Source organism: Oryctolagus cuniculus, chromosome 18, assembly GCF_051225735.1.
Source record: "Oryctolagus cuniculus isolate XC-2025 breed Fujian yellow rabbit chromosome 18, ASM5122573v1, whole genome shotgun sequence".
Taxonomy (NCBI): Eukaryota; Metazoa; Chordata; class Mammalia; order Lagomorpha; family Leporidae; genus Oryctolagus; species Oryctolagus cuniculus.
Genome location: NC_142884.1, coordinates 51251254 through 51271074, shown reverse-complemented (window position 1 = coordinate 51271074; position 19821 = coordinate 51251254). Strand labels below are relative to the sequence as shown.

General features: G+C 63.9%; 1 protein-coding gene across 8 annotated transcripts in view; it reads right to left on the bottom strand.

Moving 5' to 3' along the window:
• Positions 1-19538, bottom strand: part of ADGRG1 (adhesion G protein-coupled receptor G1) — a 34024-nt gene extending 14486 nt beyond the window's left edge. The window contains exon 1 of one of the 8 annotated variants that reach the window (XM_017342248.4): positions 19406-19538. Coding sequence is in view for 1 of the 8 variants with exons in the window: in XM_008257339.5 (XP_008255561.2) it covers positions 12566-12630 (65 nt within the window). In the remaining 7 variants the exon portion in view is untranslated. Of the gene's footprint in view, positions 1-3053; positions 3169-3296; positions 3412-4218; positions 4647-11319; positions 11443-12153; positions 12338-12565; positions 12656-19405 lie in introns of those variants that run through there. The other 7 variants (XM_008257339.5, XM_017342247.4, XM_017342246.4 and 4 more) reach the window with 7 other exon arrangements.
• Positions 19539-19821: the final 283 nt, after the last annotated feature.

The window sequence follows — 19821 nt, the reverse complement described above, 5'->3', positions numbered from 1 at the left end:
CCCGTGCGCCCGTGCACGGTGGGCCGGGGACCCGCGCCTCACTTTCTCCCCAGGGCCTGAGTCACTTCCTCTGCCATCCCGTGTGGAGCCACGAGTCACCACTGGCTCAGTCCAGGCTCCTGGAAAAGCCATTTCCTCGTGGCGGGGTCGGGGGGGGGGGCAGAGGTGGACAAGACCTGGGCTGTGCGGGTTAACCCTTCCATCGGCAGGCGCCTCTGAAACCCGGCCCCGCCACCCCTTCCTTCTGCACCTGCACCTGCCTGCAGAGCCCACCACATCCCAGCTCAGCCCGAGAGGACGCGCCCTCCCCAGGAAGCAGGACCTGACCTGGCAGAACCCACCCCACGTGCTCGCCAGCTCCACGCAAGTGTCGCAAGGTGTACACGGCTGGCCGAGGTGCCCCAGCCTGCCCTGGTCAGGACCCTCTGCCCCGGAGCTTGCAAAAATGGAATGCACAGGCTGCATTCCAGGAACAGGCGAGGGCTCCGGAGCCACAGCTTGCGGCCCGGGAGAGAAACCCAGAGCCCCATCTCAGAGAGGGCAGGGCTTGAACTTGGGGTCCAAGCAGCCTCCATCCCCAGGGTGCCTCTTCCTCCCCCAGCTACTCTGTGGCTTGCCCCGCCGGAGCAGGTGCTGGGTGCCAGCAGAGGGCCTGGCACGGGCCAGCCAGGAGGAGCAGACAGAGGGAGACCTGACTGAGCCGCCACCCCCAGATGAGCAGCTCTTGTCCCCAGCTGACGGCCGCTTGAAGCTGCAGGCAAAGATCTTAGGACAGAAGGACTTGGCCCAGGGAGGGGGTGGGCGAGGACGGGACCGTGGGCGTGTGGGTGTGCATTGCGTGCCTGAGTGTGTGCATGCCTGTGCACGCGCAGGTATGCAGCGGGTAGGAGCTGGCGGTGGGGGGCTGGTTAGCTCTGCAGAGGCGGACTTCAAAAGGCAGTGGGGGAGGGGTGCGGGAGGGGCCCAGAGCAGGGCGTCGCAGGTGTTTCCTTGGGGGGATGAGACGGCCCTCCTCTAGCAGCTTCCAAATTGTTTTTTCTTTAATCAAAGCGATTACTTGGGAACACAACGTACCCAACAGCTCACAGCAAGCACCCTCATCAGACCCAGCCGGGACCCCCAGCCACACCCCCTCCTGGCCCAGCAACCCCCAGGCCCCCAGCTGCCAGGAGCAGCCTCAGAGCCGCTCTCTCTGTGCTAGGAGGCCTGAGCCCCCCTCGTGGCGACCAAGGTGACCACAGCGTGCCCCTCCCGGCCAGAGGGAGCTGTGCAACGCAAGGGAGGCAGAGTGACCTCAGGATACAGGAATTTCTCAGCAATAAAGGACAATAAAATCAAGCTAATGGCTCACTCAGGCGGCTGGCGGCCCACGGCCCAAGGAGAGGCCCATGTCCCTGCTCTAGACCTGCAGGGCAGCCGCCCGTGCCAGCACTGGCCTCACTTTCCCATGGCTTTCAGCCCAGCCAAGTCCACAGGCCACAGAACCCTCTGCTAGCTCACATGGAGATCAGGACACGGGTGAAGCAGGGTGCTCCCCGCCCATGTGAAGGGGTTCTGCAGCCTCCCACAGAGCCAGATACCCCGGGGGCCAGCCGTCTTCAACCAGGGGGGCCCTGGCCCTGGGCTCCTGTGTCCAGGCCTCTGCCCACGCGGGTCCTCCCCCGCCAACCCGGGGTGCCAACCTGTGGCCCATTCACAAGCGCCCCTGCACCCACACCTCTGGAGGCTCCCAGGGAGGAGGGGGAGTCACAGCGCCCCTTTGTGCTGGGTGCGTGCCTGGCACCACTCAGCCCCCACCACCACCTCGGGCAGAACCCTATAGGACAAACGCCGCCGAAATCCCCACCGTAAAGCAAAGGAAACTGAAGCCCGAAGCGGTTAAGCCATGGCCAGGATCGCACAGCAAGGACGGAGCCGAGCCTGGACACAGACCCGAGTCTACCCGGCCACAAAGCCCATGCTGTCAGCTGCTGCTGCTCACCGAGCCCGCCCCTGGCTCTGAGACTCGGTCTCCCCTCCTTTAACGCGAGTAACTTCCCACAGCAAGAGCCCTGGTCCCCAAGTGGGAGAAACGCTGGGGGCCAGGGGCCCTGCTTTGCCAGCTGTTAGCGCCCCAAAGGCTCTGCTAAGCCCTGCAGTGGCGCCTCGGTGGGACACAGGTCCCCAGCCCAACATCTGAGGGAGCCCGTTCTGCAGGGACACCTGTGAGCAACACGAACACCAGTTCCCAGCAATCCTGACACCACACGGAGACCAGCCTGCCTCCTCCCAGCCTCCGGGCCACTTCCCTCCCCTCGGAGCGGTCCCCAAGGCCATTAGCGGCATGAAATGGACTGCGGGAACCATTTAGGCCACAGCCTTCCCCAGGGTCACCCATCAGCAGCCCCGACACTTCCAGGCGAGAGGTCCCCCGCGAGCTCACCCCACCTCCCTCGGCCGACAGCAGCAGCTCCTGGGGAGAGGGGCTTGGCTGGCCCCAGCCCAGGGGGCTGCTCCTTTCAAGTCAAGCCCGGCCAGACCTCTGGTCCCACCTCAAGCAGCCGAGATATTCAGAGTGTCAGAGACAGAGGAGAGATGGTCAGGATGCGAGAGATTAGAGGAGGTGAGAATGAAGCCCCTAGGGGGTGTGGCATTGCTTAAAGACACTCAGAACCTGAGAGAGGAGGAGGGGGGAGATAGGGTCCCAGGTCTGGCTGCCCCAGAATTAGCACAGCCCGGGGCTGGGTGCTCAGACACTGGGGCTTCCAGGAGCAGTCCACGACTCCAGTGCAGTGCTGGCCAGCTCCGTCCAAGATCTAGCCCTGTCCGAGGGGCAGCTGAGAGCAGCCCCCAGGCCCCAGCCCCATGCCAGTCGGCACCTGGAAGCGTGCACACCTGGCGCGGGCAGGAGAGAGGGGGTAAGGTGCAGCCCAGCTCTGCCGCCAACTGGCCCGCAAGCCCTGGGTCTGTGCCTTGTGCGGGGTCAGCCTGCTCCTGTCTCGCTGGCAGCTCCGCTCCCTTCTCTGCAGCCTGGGGGGCCCCATCAGTGGCTTTCAAGGGAGGGGAGGGCTTACCTCAGAGCTGCAGCGAGGGGCGAGGGGGATGCTGGGCTGTCCCCTTCGCCCTGGCCAGACTGTCTTTCCGCAAACCGCAGCTGTCTGGCCCAAGTTCCCTTCCCTATCTGTGCTCCCACATTAGCCAAGGCCAGGCCCACAAGGTCAGTCCCGTTACCGCCCAGCTTGGTCTGTGGGGGCTGCAGCCTGGTCTCCCCAGGCCTGGCCGGCAGCCTGGCTTTGGAGGGGGGACCCTCTGCCTACCGCCGGTGGGCCGCCGACCTCCCTTTCTTTTGTCCTCAATCCTGGGTTCAGAGGCAGGCAGGACACAAAGCTGTCCCTCTCTGTACGGGTCCCGGGGCTGTCTCCAAGGCTTCCAACGCCAGAACCCCACCCCAGCTCACTGAACGCCGCACAGCACAACACCCCACGCCCTCCAGCTGCTGTCTGCTCGCCCCCTGGGCAGAGTGTGCACCGCTTCCGGGGACCTGGTGGATATCAGTTAAGCTCTGTGACACCGCAAGACAGGTTCCTAAGCCTAGCACCTGTGTTAACACAACTGCGCCTCCCTAAAACCCTTGAGACAAGTGGCAGCATTGTGCCCATTGAACAGATAAGGACAGTAAGGAGAGGAGGACCTCCTGCCTAAGGTTGCCCAGCTGAGGAGCCATGAAAGCAGGACATGAGCCCAGGGCAGGCTCCAGAACCCACGCTCCTGGTGCCCAAGCCAGTTCCCTCCTGAACTTGAACTTGCCTGTGAGAAAGGCCCTCCCTTTACAAGTCACGGTGCAAAAGCCTTTTGTGGGGTGAAGCTGGACGCCATGTTCCCAAGGGCTCAGGCTGGGATGGGGGGGGCATTAGAACTTGCCCAGGTGACCTTGGACCCCAGCCCCACCCGATGTTCTTCCTGGGCCCCGCCTCCCCCCCCCCCTCCCGCCAGCCTTCCCTTGGCCTTGGATGCCTCCTCCCAGCACCTGTCAGAGGCTTATCTTGGACCCTGAGCTGCAACCCAGGCCACCCCCAGGTCCCCAGCTCCACCCAGCCCCATTAGTTGCACATTTCTGTTGGGGAGAAGGGGGAAGGAGGGAGGGGGGTGCAGGGGAGAGGAGAAAGAGGAAAAGCAATAGAGGGGAGGGGCAGGAGGGAGGGGGATGGCGGAGCCGGGGCTGGGAGAAGGGGATCCTACCTGGACGCCTGGGCGCAGCCTTTGCCTTCGCGGCCCAAGGCGGATACAAACGCACCAAGGGCGGGCCGGCCGCGTGCACCGAGGGCTCCCCTTCCTCGCAGACAGCAGCCCGCTGGGGTGGGGAGGCAGCTTTCCCCCTCCCTTCCCCGAGCCGAAGGGGACAGAAGGGACTTTGAGGCTGGGCCACCAGCCCCTTACTGGAGCTTCAGACAAAGGGGGCAGCCAGCAGGAGAGGGGGGCGCAGGTGACAGCGGCCCCTGGCAACCGTTCCCCTGGCAACCGTTGGCAGCTGCAGGGAGACGTCACGGCGGGCCGGACCCAGCGCGGCAGCGCCTGCTCCCTAACTTATGCGTACCCAGGCCCTCGGGCTCAGATGCCAGCTGGGCCAGGCGGGCAGCTGGCAGCAGGCAGTGGACAGCGGCCTGTCTGGAGAGGTCTCAAAGACCAGAGCTTTCGTTTCCCAAGAGAAGCACAACGCTGGGTGTGTACATGAACTCTGCCCATTGGTGGACATTTCCTTCAAAATCAAATCTTTTTAGAACACAGTGCCCCTTCCCCCTCCACCCCCCTCCCCGCCCTGTGACCAGATTCTGCAGATCAGCGGCTGGATTTGGCGAGCAGCCATGGCTTTGCTCTGACCGCCACTATAGGCTTTTGTGAGCTAAGAATGTACACCCTACAGCCCTGAGAAAACTTCTCAGGCCCCACCTCCTCCAGGAAGCCTTCCCAAATGGCCACTGCCCATCAAAACTGCCCCTTCTGACTTAGCCCGGGAACTGAGGGCTCCTCCTGGGGGGGAGTTAGGGGCGGGAGTGGGCCATCCCTCTTCTGCTGCCTGGGCTGGGCAGAGGATAGAGCCAAGGCTCCCAAGACAGTGACCGTGTGTTTTAACTCATTTTACTGTTGGGGAACAGGCCCAGGAAGGTGAGGTGGCTCGAGGCTGCCTGGCAGGTAAGACAGGCGTGTGGAATTCAAGCAGGCACTTCCTCTGCTTCAGGAAGCCATCCGATCAAGCATCCATCTGATGTGTGACTACCTCAGCTCATGCCCAGACTTTGATTGCTTCCAGCAACAGGGAGCTCACTCCCACCCAAGAGGGGCGCATCTTTTGGCCCCTGAAAGGTCCTTTTTACCCACAAGTCCAAGGGGAAGGAGGTGAAAAACCTGGCCTCTGCATACTACACCGGCCGCGGCTCGGCAGGAGGGCGGCGGCAGCATGGGGCTCCGGGGGCTCAGCTGAGCTCTGCCAGCCCTTCCCCGGGGAGGCCCACGGGCCATCCCTCCCCAGGGGATGGGGACTCTGGGCCGGCTCCTGGCCGAGGCCCTGGGAAAGGCGGCAGGGCCTGGTGCCGTGGTGATGGTGAGCCTCCCGGTCCCCTCCTCCCGGGTGGACCAGAGCCAGGCGGTGGCTCCAGCCGCTGGGAGGCTGCTATTGTCTCACTGCCCGTTCTATTCAGGCACTATTTTTGGCCCCTGGAGGAAGAGGAAAAGAAAGCAAAGAAAGGGGCTGCTGTGTTCTGGTGGACCCTTTGCCCGGAAAGGATTCCAGCGCCTGCGGTGCACGGGCCCCGGGGAGGCCGCACGCGCTGCTGCTCCCGCGCGGCCGTGACGCCCAGGCGAACAGGCTCGGCAGCCCCAGCCCCACGCACATGCGCTAAATGTCCTGCCCACTTGCTTGCTGCCCGGAGCCAAGAGACAGACCACCCGCTTCCTCCCTGACCTCCAACCCTCCTGGCCAGACAGGAGGCTGGGGACGCACACAGGGAAGCTCATTTTAGAAGCCAGAGGACGGAGGCTCAGGGAGCCGCTGACCGCCCACCTAATGCCGCCCTGCCCTTTCCTTGTATTTTAATTCCAGCCTCTCCAGGCTCCAACATGCCGCAGGACCTTTGCACATGCTCTCCCCACAACAAAGCACATTCTTTCCAGAACCTTGCCCAGACCGGGCTCTTCCCAGTCCTTCACTCTGTGTCGCCTGCCCCTGGCAAGCTTTCCATGACCCCCCCCCCCCCATCAAAATTATCTTCTGCACCACTCACCCTCCTCCCTGTCTATGGTTTTTACGGCACCCAAACCCCTGAAATGACCCTGCGATTTGCATGCTGCCCAGTTTCCTGCATCTGCTCCAGCTCTCCAGTCTCACTCTCCACCGGCATCCCCAGCACCTCCCACAGCGCCGGGGCCACAGCAGGTGACCAACGACTGTCAGTTGACTGAATGAACGCGTGAGATGGGCTGGTCCCTTAGCCTGGGTTAGGTAGGCGCCAAGTCTTGCCCCGGTGGGCATCAATTCCTGGTTCTTTCAGCCCAACCCACATGTGCCACTCACAGCAGGTGCAACGGAGGAGAGGGCCCAGCACTGAGCCATCCTCACTCCCCAGCCCCTAACAGGCTCAGGGCATCACACCTGCGCCATCTGCTTGGCCAGAGAGGGACTCCCAGAGGTGCACAGCCCGAGAGGAGGGAAGGGGTCCAGGCTAACTCCCCTCCCCATACACAGCTCTCCGGCAAAGGCCCTGAGAAGTCCTGCAGTGCCAAAGCCTGGGAGCCCAAGCCTTGCAGACACACGTTCGCCGTCTCTGGAGCCCACAGTGTCTGGGACCACAAATGAATCTGTGAGCTCCGGACTCTGCATTCTCTCTCAGAGGCACAGGCACGGCTCCCTCGCGGACTGAAGGCCGCTTCCGTGGCTCAGAGCTAAGGAGGGCGCGGGGAGATTTGCCGGTGAACGTTCCTGCTGCAAATGCAGAAGGGCGCCCTGGGCTCACCATGGGCTCTCCAAGGAGGAGGAGGGAGGGGGCACGCATGCATCTGCAGACAGGGGGTTCCTGGGGGGTCCAGAGCACGGGGGCAGGGACATCCCACGGACTGGCCTGCAGGGACGTAGGAGGGAGCTGGGGCAGGAAGGGGACCATGGAGGAGCGTGAGCCACACACTATGCCCCCAACTTCCCGTAACTCCTGGCCTCCCTAAGAAGAGCTACTACCATCCCATTTTACAGCCATAGAAACTGAGGCTCTGGCATCTCTATAACACGCAGTGAGCGGCACCAGCCAGGTGGGCGTGGAGGCCCAGAGAGGCGGGGCTGGGGCCAGGCCACACTCACACCTACACTGCTGTGGTCTGGGACCACCACTGCAGCTTCTGGCTCCAGGGACAGAGTTGGGACTCCTGAGCCCACTATGTCCTCCTCTCTACAGCTGGCCAGGGGTGCTGCACCGGGTCCCGGCTCTCAGGGCCAGGCCCCAGGTGAGAGGGGAGCCGGAGCCCCACCCAGCGCACAGGTAGAAGGTAAATGCAGCTCTGGGGCCGCGCGTGGGGCTTCCTTCCGGCCCTGCCCACGGCTCCTGCAGGAGTGTGGGAGGGGGAAGAGCCATGGGGTGCTGGAAGGAGCCGTGAAGAGGAGCCTCCCAGGATGCCCAAGTTCCCTGCTGCAGCTTCCCTGCCGAACTTGAACTCCTGCCGGGTTGGGGAGCTCACTACCTCCCAGGAGCAGCAGCCCTCTGCAGTTCCATGGAAAAACCCCAGACTTGGGGGCAGGAGGCCTGGACTCAGGTCCCTACTACCACCAAGTACCTAGTGGCAGCTTCCACAGTTGAAGAAAGGGGACAATGCTTCTGATCTTAGAGGGCAGCGGCAACCACTTTGAATAATGGTCTTTGTAGGCAAGAGCTATAGACGCCGGCTTATGAGCTGCCGGGAGGCTGGGTTGTGAGCTGCCCACCCCACCCCCCTGCCCTGTCATTTGGCATATACCCAGGTGGTGACACGGCAGAGCAGCCGCGGTCAGAGGCATGACTCAGTGCCCCCGCCAGTCTCTGGGGCTCCCCCCAGCAGTTGCCATCACCCAGGCAGGTGGCTCTGGGCAGTGGCACCCCCACTTCCCCACCCTAGGGTCAGGGACCCAGGTGCCATCACAGAGCCACCCGCTGAGAGCCAGACCCAGCCAGGGCCCTAGAAGGGTCAGATGCTCACCCAGCCCCTGGGGCCAAGGGAGCTCAGGGCAGCAGAGAAGCGACCACAGAGTACAGCCAGCCCCAGGAACCCAGCCCAGCTCAAACCCAGGCCCAGCACCGTGGCCAAGCCAATCAGGCCTCCCTCATGGGGAGCAGGAAGGCGCCCCAGGCCAGACAGCTCCACAGGTCGGAAGATTCAGGCCCCATCGGGTACGTGCATCCCAGGGCGGCTCTCTAGGAATGCGCTTTGCCCAGAAGAATCTTGGGGAGGCGGAGCTACCGCTCTGGGCTGGAGAAGTCGCCCCAAACAGTGGCAACGACAGCAACGCCCAAGTGGACCCCGCACTCGGCAGTTAAAATCAGCTCGCTTCATCCTCCCAAGGTGCTGCTACCCTCATCATCTTAGAGATTAGGAAAATGAAGCCCAGGGAGGTTAATACCCCTGCCCAAGGTCACACAGCTGAGTGGGCTGGAACAGAACCAGGCAGCCCCAGAGCCCACAGGTCTCACCACCTCCTGTGCTGCCGCCTGCAGGGGCGGCGGAGCTGGGGATGGAGTAGTCAGAGTCCAGGTGGGCTGGGCTGGGGAGGGGTCTGCTCCTCGTGGGCTCCCCAGCACATGGCCGTTCATGGGACCCACTTAGAGCTCAGAGCTTCAGGTGTCTCGATTCCCAGTTGACAGCCCGAGTCTCGGGGCTTAGAGAAATTCAGCAGCTCTCTCAAGGTCACTATTCAAGGATTTGAACCCAGTTCTGACTCAGCCACACCACAGCCCAGATGCTAAGAGCTTGGCCTGAGGCTTCCAAGCCCTGTGCTGAGCTCCAAGCAGGCTGCACCGTGGCTGCACCAGCCCAGCGAGGGGGCACGGTTATCTCCCTGTGCACATGAGCACACTGAGGTGCAGAGGAGCCGTGGCCTCAGGCAACAGGCGGGCAGTCTCCAACGCAGGTCCACCCGCCCTGTGGGCCTTGAGGTGCCAGGCCAGGGCCCTAGGGACAGGCGGGAATGGGAGCTGCTTGTTTCTCCGTGTCTCATTCTGGACGTAGCGGGAGCAGCCTTGGGAGCCGCCCACTTCGCAGGTTCCCGATAGTGAGCCAGTGTCCGCGGCCGTCGCCCACTAATGCACAGAGGCCTGTCCACCAGTGCCCAGAAGCTCCGCCAGCTCCAAGCTTTTATCTCAGTCTGCCTGGAAACGCCAAATGCACCACAAACCACCAGGGCAGGTTCCAACCCACGAGCCCACGTCCAGCACACTGGCCTCCGTGCCGAAGCACAAGTCAGGCGCGAGGGGTGGCGCCAGCTGTCCTGGCAGGAGCGGGAACAGGGGGGAGAGCTCCCGCGTTCCTACCAGCTATTTCTGGCCTCAGCATGCCCATCTTCTCAGTGGGAACAATCATGACAAGGGTTCCAAATTCTCCCCTACGTTAACCCCCATAATGCTCACTACAGGTTTGCCAAGTGGACATGCTTATTTTCCACAGTTCACAGATGGGGAAACTGAGGCAGAGGCCCATGTTCTCTCAACCAGAGAGGGACAAGGCCAAGAGTCTCCCTGAGCACAGCAACCCTCCTCTCTCTCTCTCTCTCTCTCTCTCTCTCTCTCTCTCTCGGGCCTGTCAGCCTGGAGGCACATGGGCTTGACAGGGGCAGGGATGGGACATAGACAAGGGTGCATGTCCTCTGGCACCCAGCATGGTTCCTGGCTGGGCTGGGGAGCCCCCATCCCACCGAGAGGGGCAAAAGAGCACAGTGCCTCAGAGCCCAGGCTCTGGGGTCCCCAGGAGGTAGGATCCACACTGGACAAGTCCCCTTACCTCAGTGGTCTCATCTCTAAAGTGGGCACAGCCTGCCCAGCAGAGCCCGAGGCCAGAGAAGGCCCAGGACACTTCCAGTCCAGGTTGAACCACCAGGAAGCATCGGGGGTGGGGAGCGAAGTGGGGGATGGAGGGGAAGCCAGCCCCCTCGCACCAGGGCTGGCCAACACGGAGCAGTGGTCAGAAAATGCATCCCAATTTCTCTGCCTCCCCCAGCCCTTCTCCCTGGCAGCCCAGGCCCGAGTCCAGAACCTGCAGGGCTCCAGATGGGGCATGAGGACCACAGAATGGAGGAGGGGCTGGGGCTCAGGGGAAAGCAGGCTGGGGAGGCCGAGGCCAGCCAGGGCCCCACCCACCCCGTCTGAGAGGCCCCTTTGTGCCAGCTCTGCCCTGCCCCCTGCTTGCCATCTGCCCGCTCCCCGGAGTCTGGTCACTCCAGCTGCCGGGTTTACTCACACGCTGCCCCCATCTGCTGCGAGGCAGAGGCAGGGTGCACAGGGCGGCCTGGAACAGGGCTGGGGCGTGGACCCCCACCCAGGCTCCACATCAGGAGATGCAGCCTTGGGCTTGGGCTGTGCCGCCCCCCTGCACCCACCCACCCCATCCTCAGCGGCCCCCTGCCTCCTCCGTGGCCTCTCCCACAGCCTTGCCCCACTCCTGCTTGAAATGAGCACAGCACTGCCTGGCCCATACCCCAAGGCAGGTCTGACCAGGACGGCGTGGCCTGGGGCGCTTCTCATGGCTGCCTCCCATGGCCTGGGCTCCCACCCGCCCCCAGGCCAGGTCTCCTGTACCCGCTGCTCTCACCCCGCACAAGCTCTGCGCACACGGTTTCCTTGCTAGGAAGCCCCTTAGCTCACGCGACACAGCAGCCCCTCTCCCTCCCTACCTGTCCCACAGCCCCGCTGTCCCTGTCCAGGCCCTCTGGGGCAAGCTTATCACGGCCATCCATCTCGCCGTCTAACTACCTTGTTTGTGTGTCTGAGGGGAGTGTCAGGCCAGGCCATCTGGCCCCTGCCCACAGTCACGCCCTCTCACAGAGCACACCTGGAGCCGGTTCCCCGCCACCTAACACTCAGGCAGGCTGGGCAGCTAGGATCACCCCACACACCCACTTAGCAGCTGCGGTGACTGAGGCCCAGAGGAGAGGCGAAGCAAGGTGGCCACGACACGGTGATGCCTTGAAGAAAGCAGGTTTGTACCTCAGGTCCCTGAGCAAAGCCAGGAATCCAGTGCAGCCCCCAAGTGCTAGTCCCACCCCGGACACTGGCAGGAAAGACCCCGCGGGGCCTGTAGCCTGGGCTCTGGGGAGCCCACTCAGACCATATGTACCTCGTTCACTCTGACTCTCCGGAATAGTATGGTGCACACAGCAGGCGCTCAATAAGTGTGTATATGAAAATCTTCCTTGGCCCCCGAAGGAGCCACAGAAGGTCTTCCGACCCAGCCCAGCTAATCCCGGTGGCGGCTGCTCAGGAGGGGAATCGACTCCTCCCCCAGTCCCTTGCAGTAAGAAGAGTGCCGGACCTGCCCCTGAGGTCCTGGGAGACCCCAACTGGGCCCCACGCAAAAGGGAGGGGCCAGGCAGGAGCCCTCAGGAAGGCTCTATCAGTCGCAAGCAGACAGTGGCCCTGAGTTCTGAGCTCCCAGCCCTCGGCCCACGCATCCCCACCTCTCCATGCCGGCTCTCGAGGTGCCCCACGTTCGGACCTTGCAGTTGGGGCCCTGTCCTTCCAGGTGACAAAGAGCTGGACCACCCCTGGCTAAGTTGGGGGTCCCCGTCCCAGCCCTGCCCATGCCCGGCGCACCCTCCCTGGCCTGGCTGTGGGATCCAATACTAGTGCCTGCCCTCTCTGCCCTCCAGAGCCCCGCTTGTCCCGCGCCTACCGGGGAAGCGGCCAGCTCACAGACCCGAGAGCACAGCCCAGCCTGCTGGGCGGCTCCACTCTGAACCTGTTGCCCCAGCTACCAGGAGACTGTGGCTCTAGGAGGCGCCACACCTCCTGGGCACTGTCGCCTCCGAGGCGTCTCCCTGTTCCTGTAGCCCTAGCCCTAGAGAGCTTGCCACAGCCATGCTGATCTGGGCTGGATCCCAGTGAGATACCAAGATCCTTAATTCCTCCTCCCACACACACACTCACGCACACACACAGTCCCTCCTCCCACCTGCTAGCCAGGTACCTGGTGTGGGTGGGCCTGCGTAGGACCAGCTGGCCAGCCCACCTTGCAGGGTCCACCTCTGAGGCTGCTCCTGGTCCCTGCCGCCTGCCAAGTGCTCTGGCAACAGAGGCGCGTGGGAGGCTCCAGCCCCTCTCCTGCGGCAGGGCAGGGCGGGCGGGCACCTCCCTCCTGCCCCGGCTGGCTCCTCCCTCCTCCCGAGCTTGGCTGGGGATGACGGAGGCTGCTACGTGAGTCATGGATTTCTCAGAGGGAGGCTGAAAGGGAGTAGGGCCGAGAGAGCCAAAGCCGGGACCCTGGGGGATGCCTGTGACTCAGCGCCAGGCAAGGGGGGACCTCAGCCTCAACCCTCACCCGGGCAGACAGGTGCCAGTCTCTGGGGATAGCTCTGCTGCCTCACCCTCCATCTGTCGCTTCCTTGGAGCTGTTCTCCCCGGAGTTCCTGCAGCGAGGGTAGGTCGCCATGGCTACCGGCCACTCGGATGCTGTCCCCACCCCCCAGGGCCCAGGCGACAACTGCCCCTTCCTGCGGGAAGAGTCCAGCCTCCTTGGCAGCAGACGGGAGCTGGTGCAGCCCGGCAGAGCGGAAGGCACGCTGGGAGGAAGGGGGTGTCAAGCAGTCTGGCTCAAGGCCAAGTACGACTGACCACTTGACCTTGAGTCCTGTCTGGGCCTCAGTTTGTCTTCACAGCCAAGAGCCCCGTCTCGAGGCTCCCTAGGCACCCACAACCTCGACAGCCTCCACGTTCCAAGACTCACGTGCTGGATTCTGAGACCCCTAAGGTCTTCTAGCAATGGCTGCCTTGAGTCTGTTGAGCCAAAGGGGAAACTGATGCCCAGGTCAGTCCCAGTGGCTCTGAGAGCTCCAAGAGAAACGTGGATACGGGCCAATGCCCCCAGCCCTCTCCGGCCGTTTGCCTCTGCCAGCAGGTACCTCCCAATGCCGAGGTCCAGCACCCTGCTGGTTGGCGGTCCTGAGCGTCAGCTACCCCATGTGCCCTGTGCCCAGCAGAGGGACAATCCCAGCCGCCCACCTTCCCAGTCACAAGCACCGACCGGGTTTCACAAGGCGATGAGGGTGAGCGGTGACAACAACAGCCCAGTGAGAACAACAGGGACACCTGCATTCCGGGCTCTGCCCACGGGCCAGTGCTTGCTCGGACGCTCCCTCAGGGAGGAGCCCCTGGATCGGGGAGGAGGGAGCGGGAGCCGGGGGGCAGCACGAGGCAGAGCAGTGAAGCTCAGAGAATCCCCTCGCCCCAGGTCACCCAGCAGGGACGCGGCGGGGCCAGGACAGGAGCCGGGCAGTCTGGCTCTGCAGCCGGCGCTCCCAGTCTTTCAGAAACCCGGCCTCCTCCGGCCTCCCCACAGGGCCTGGACACGGCGGCTGCTCTGATCTCTGCCTCTGGCTGGACTCCGTCTTCTAGAGGGGGTCGGGAAGGCCGTCCAGGGTTGTCCAGAAGCAGAGAGCGGGGAGGCAGGTCAGGCGGCGGGGAGGCCAGGGACTGCCCAAGGGCCTCCCTCACCTGCCTGCCCCGACCTGCACCCCGGAAGAACCAGGGAAATGCGAGCTGCCCATTGGGGTGCAAGGAGGCCGCAGCCAGAGCTTCCAGAAAACAGCGCCATGCTCCCCAAGCTAACAGCCCTGCCATCCAGGCCGCTGCCCCCTCCCAGGGCAGAGAACGGCCCACATGGGGAGTGGAGTCACCCAGGGGGTAGGAGCTATCCCGGACATGCCAGGGCCCTGGGCGAGTTGTCAGCTCCGAGACTCAGTTTCTCTAAGGTCAGTCCTTTAGGGCCAGGACAGCTGGGGTGGCTCAGCCCTACCCCAGGGGCCAGTAAGACAGCTGTCCCCCTGGCCCCGGACACAGCCCACGGAGGGTGCTGGCCAGCAAGGCACGGTGGGGAGGCGAGTTCACCACTCTGTCAGCAGATGGCCGACTGGAGGACTTAGACACCGTAGCCAGCTGCCCCTCTGCCCCGTGAGGCAGCCTGGTGTCTGCCCCCATCACCAGAGACCTACTATGTGCTGGGCATTGTTCCAGGCTCCAGGGTGCGCCGGGGGGTGGGGGGAGGCCCAGCTCTGACTCTGGCTCTCTGTGTGACGCTGCCTGGGCTCAATTCTGGGCACCACAGAGGTCCCAAGGGAGAGAAAACAGACAAGCTGTTACCAAAGCCGGCACCACCTGCTGTCAGCACCAAGGCCGGGACAGCGACAACGAAAACGTGATGGCCTGCAGGGTTGCGGGCTAGATGGCCCTGGTGTGTGACAGCCGGCCAGAGACAGGAAGTAGCTCCACCAAGGCCATGCAGCGGCATGGGGCTGGGCCTCCAGCAGCGCGGGCTCAGCTACCTGCCCGGCTCTGCACATCCTTTGCCAGGCACTTGGCATCCATCACGGCTTTGGCTCCCCACCACGGCTTTGGCTCCTAACAGTCACTGTCTGCACTTTACAGACAAGGACGGAGGCACAGAGGAGTGAGGGGCTCGCCAGAGGTGGAGTCAAACAAGCTGGCCCCAGAGTCCCTGCTGGGTGGTGGGGAGGGAGGGGCTTCCAGAGGCCAACAGCGCCAGGTGGAGGCTGTGGCTCCCACAGAGGCGGAGAGATGGCCACGGAGCCAGCATGGAAGGATGTGGGGTCTGCGAGGGGAATGGGGATCCCAGAAGCTGCCAACATGGAGTTTGGGGGCTCAACAATGGCCCGGGGTGAGGGGAGACCAGAGAAGGTATGTAGGTACAGGGTATGATCAGCCTTGAAATGTGACTCACAGACCTGCGGCACAGCCCAAGAACCTGGTAAACAGCCATGGTCTCAGGGCACCCAGGCCGGCTGAGGCACAGGAGGTACCACCTCAAGCCCGAGAGGGCCCTGGGAGAGACTCTGGGGGCTTGTACCAGCTCGGCTGGGGCTGGGGTGGGGGTGGAGAGGGACCTTCCTCCAAGAGACCAGAAGCGGGGCTGGGCGCCCTCCGCCTGCCGACACCACCCAGGAAGGTGGGGATGAGGGGAGCAGAGATGTCAGAAAACACCCTGAAACATGGGGTGCCCAGATGGGGTGCAGGACTGGGAGGCAGAGAAGGGGCTGTCCTTGGGCACAATGGAATGGGGGCGCTGCACCTGCTCCCACCCGGCAGCTGGAAACACTTCGCTGGCGAGGGGCCGGGGCTCCCCAGGCCCAGAGAATGTCTCAGGCACGACTGTGACCTAGCCGTGATGGGGGCCAGAGGTGGGGGAGCTCTGAAAGGTGAGGGCGCAGGGGGCCTTTGTTTGTGGGGCAAGGAGAGGGGGCGACGCCGTGGCTCAGACCCGCTGGGGCACTTGGGCCCGCGCCTCTGTCCATCCATGGCCCCGCCTGTCAAGTGCGGACAGAGCCACCACCACCTGTTGGGCCACTCAGCGAGGCCCCCAGCCCACACCAGGCCCCTGTGCTAGTGCCAGGGCGTGGTTCCCAGCAGCCTGCAAGGAGACAGATGGGGCCATCTTCAGAGACAAGAGGCCTCCCAAGACGGGGATAAGAAATGGGGGTGCTGCCTGTTCCCCACTGTGACCAGGGCTGGCCGAGTCTCAGCCCCTCACTCCACCTCCAACCTTCAACCAGGCTCACAGTGAAGAGCTGGGCCCCCCAAGCCAAGGGTACGACCACTGTCTGCTCCAGGTGGCTTTTTGCCGGACAAGAACAGTTCAAGTCCGGGCTTCCTCTCTTGCAAGCTGAGTGAGTCACGGGGCACAGGGCCCGGCACGGGGTAGGTGCGCAAGGGGTGCTGGCCAAGGCCGTTATGATCCTAAAGCCAACGCCAATGCCGCAGGCTCAGCACTGCAGTTTCCAGAGCCCTTTCACGTCCAGTAACTCCTGTACAAGACAGCATGGATGTTCCCATTTAACAGAGAGGTAAACTGAGGCCCAGAGAAAGGGCCTTCCCAAGGCCTCACAGCGAGCTGCCAGCATGGACAGCACCCGAATCCTGGCTCCACAACTCAGACCACGTGCTTTATGGCCAGTGCACCCAGCCCCTCCCTATCCATTCCCACGGGAAAGCCTCCTGGCCCAGGCATGGGGGCGGCCACAGCCGCGTGACAGCACCACCCCGGGGCCCCAGCGAGCGCCGCATTGCCCGTGTGACTCAGCCACCGCACAAAAGCAGCTGTGTGCCTCAGCCTCCCTCCCCTCCCCCACCACCCATCCCCCAGCAGGGAAGGGGCAGGGAGCCCGGCCCATTCAAAACTGTGGGGGAAGCAGGAGCCACTCTTGGCCGTTAAAATGGAGATTCAAGCCCAGGCTTGGGCACAGGGGGTCAGTGCCAGCTCCATGATGGAACGAAAGGCTGGGGCAATGGAGGCGAGAGGCCACCCCGGTCCCTGCCTGCTGCCTGAGACTTTATTTGGAGCCCCAAGGACAGGCTGTGTCCAGTTGGTTCCCCTGCCCCACCCCCGTTCACCTGCCTCAGGTTTCAAAAGCGCTGGGAGCTGTGGTCAGGGAAGAGGCGCTCCTGGGACACCAGTGGGCTCCCGTGTCCACACCTGGCCACCTGGCCACAGCGCTGGCTTCTCTCACCCCGCCCCTGCCCCCGGAAGTTCCAGACCCTGTGCTGAGCGCTTGTTCTGAGCCCGGCAAGGTGCTTGCTTTCTCCCACAGCCCTGTAAGGAGGCTGTGTCCCATCTGCCAGAGTGGGAGACTGAGGCTCGGGACGGGGGTGGGGGGAAGGGAGGAGGCTGGGCCAAGGTCCCAGGTTTGAGCCAGGATCTGCTTTGAGCCCGTTTCCACCCCAGCCCTGACCCCGTACTCTCTTCCTGCTCCCAAGCGCATTGTGATCACCTGCCAACAGCTGGGGCCCAAGAACACAGGCAGATGGACACCCTCCCTGCCCCAGGTCACCCGGGCCCTGCCTGCTGGGGAAGGGGGCACTACAGAACCCAGCTCCACAGAGTTCAGGTTGGCTGGTCTCCCGGGGCCACCCCCGCTGCACCCCCTAGGCAGTGGGCACGCCTGAGTGCCCCACAGCCCCAGACAGGAGGTACCCAGGGCAACTGTGCCACTTCCCGACTTCCAGGCATGACGGAGCGTCTGCCCCTCAGCCCAGCCCCCACCCCACTCCCCAGGGCACTTGGCAGGAGGGTTGGATCCAGCCAGAACAGACCCGCAAGGTCACTGTGGCCGTGCCCCTGCCTCCTAGCTTTCAGGGCAAAGATTAAGTCTACCCCTCACAAGCCTTCTGGCCCCCGTCACATGTCTACCAGGCTGGGACCCTCCTGTGGGGGGCAGAGCTGGGGGCCCTGAGGCCTGGGCAACTCCTGAGAGATCCCACCCCTCTCTGGACATCGGGGCCTCACTCTGCAGCCCAGGGGTGGGAGCGAGGTGGGCAGGATGGGACCTAGCCACTCAGCCTCTGCACAGCCCCTCCTCAGGGTGGTACTCCTGGGAGGACTCGCACCCAGGGCCTTGTTCAGAGGCAGCCTGGGCTGGGACAGCCCCGGGGGACACAGGCTTCAAGCTGCCCCTCCCCCACCCAGATTCCTCCCATCACTGCCAAGCCCCCCAATGGCCAACCATAGGTCTGGGCATCAAAGTGTCCCGATTCGGCCTTTCTAGCCCTCAGTGTTCTCCTGGGTAGAATGGGCACAGGGGCTATCTGCAGTGCCTCTGGCAAGTGCAGGAATGGTCACTGTCCCACCTGTCACCCCCACCCCGGGGTCGCTTTGCAAGGCAAATCCCCTGGGGAGGGCTGGGCCTGAAAGAGAGGAGGCTTCCTTGTCCTCTGCAGGAGCCTCGCTTCCTGAAGGAGGGGGACCTGACTTGGCATGGGGTCACCAGCGTCCCCCAGGCCCACCCCAGCTGCCGCTGCTGCTGTCTCTGCACCCCGTGAGGGGCGAGGGGCAGCTGCTCAGACACCGGACTTGGGCCAGGCATCGCAGCATGGCAGCCCCTGTGCCAAGAGAAACAGATGAGGCCCAGAGAGGTTTAGTGACTCCCACAGGCAGCACAGCAGTGTGCAGGGAGGGACAGCGTGACAATGCACTCACTGCCACAGAGTCCTGGGATCATCTCCTGCGCCCCACGCCACACGCACACACACACCTCTACACGCACACACAAACACCTCTACACACACACACACAAACACACACCCCAGTTGGTGCTCAACGTTGCCACACTTCTTTTGGTAAAATAAAAAAAACAGAGTCAAAAAAACATTGCTGGAAGCCATGGAGTGCCCAGCCCCCCAGGCCCAGGAGACCCCGCCAACACCTCCGCCTTCTGCAGCCGGGGAGCCCCCGGGCTCCCCCTAAGTGCCGGGGCTCAGATGGCTGCGGCGGCCGCGTAATGGAACAGTGATGACAGCCGCTCGTTAGCAGGGATTTGCCTCATTAACACAAGGAACGTGGGGGGCCCATTTTGCTGCCCACACACCCCTGGGAGCCACGCTGGTGGAGTCAGAGCAGGCAGGCGCCAAGTCCCTGCCTGCAGTAGCCGCCCACCTCTGGCTGGCTGGCTGGCACAGGGTGGGGGTGGGGGAGGCTGTTGGCGGGGCGGGGTGCGACGTGCAGGGAGGGGAGCCACAGCTCTGGTGTTTGTCTGCAGGTCCTGGCCCCGTCCACCACCGACACAGGTCAGATGGGGAAATGGGCGCAGGTCAAGAAAGGCCAGGGCCTGGCTTCTTCCTTCCTAGTGGCCCCTGTCCCTGTGTCCTTGGCCACCATGGCCACCTAGCCCGGAGGAGGGCTGCCCTGCCGGGAGTGGGGGCTGGGGAGAAGCAGAGGCAGCCTCCGCTGGCGGTGGGCCGGGCACCCCCAGGCCTGAGACCTGTCTCCTCCACTTGACTCACCAGGAAAGGCTGCCGTCAAAAGTCACACCTGGGCCAACCTGCTCCCAAACCGGTTTCCCACCAGTGCCAGCAGGAAACAGACCCGGAGCGCTGGGGCCCAGCCTCACCCTTGCCCTCACGGACTGCGCTCTCGGCCTCCATGCCCCGGGAGCACACCTCCCACCAGCGGCTTCCCGGGCCCAGGTGGGAGCACGCGAGCACACCAGCACGCCAGCCACCCCCTCCCCGGCTCCTCGAGTCAGCAAGCAGGAACCTCCCGACAGCCAACTCAGCACCTCCCCTAGCACAGACGGGCAGAGCCCCGAGCGTGCCAAGGGCCAGCAGTCCAGGCACTGAACCAGAGCCGAAGGACAACCAAGGTCAAGCGGGCCCGGCTGACCTCTGCCACCACCACCCCCACCAGGAACAGCAGCTCTTACCTCCAGGTGCAGGCGGGCCCCCTCCGCGCTGCGCCTCGGCTGTCGCCTCCTCCCAGAGCACCCAGCGCCTGGTCTGAGCTTGTCCAGGCAGGCGGCTGTCCCAGGTGAGGCTCCGCCTGCTGTCTAGCCCCACTTCCGCTGCCGCCACCCTCTCTCTCCCAAGTTTCCTCACAGGGGCTGACCCGGCCTGTGAGTACCGAGTACCCCCGGGCCCTGCCTTCTCTGGGCTTTTGGCTCCCAGGCAAGCGGCAGAGCACCACCCCCGCAGGCTGCAGCCTATCTAACCTTTGGGATTCTCCCTGCCTCGTCCCTGCACCGGCCCGCACCTGAAGCCTGCGCTCACCTGCCTACAGTATGAGCAATCCCAGTTGGCTGGCGGCAGGAGGCCAGGGTGGGAGAAGCCTGCCCTGGCAACC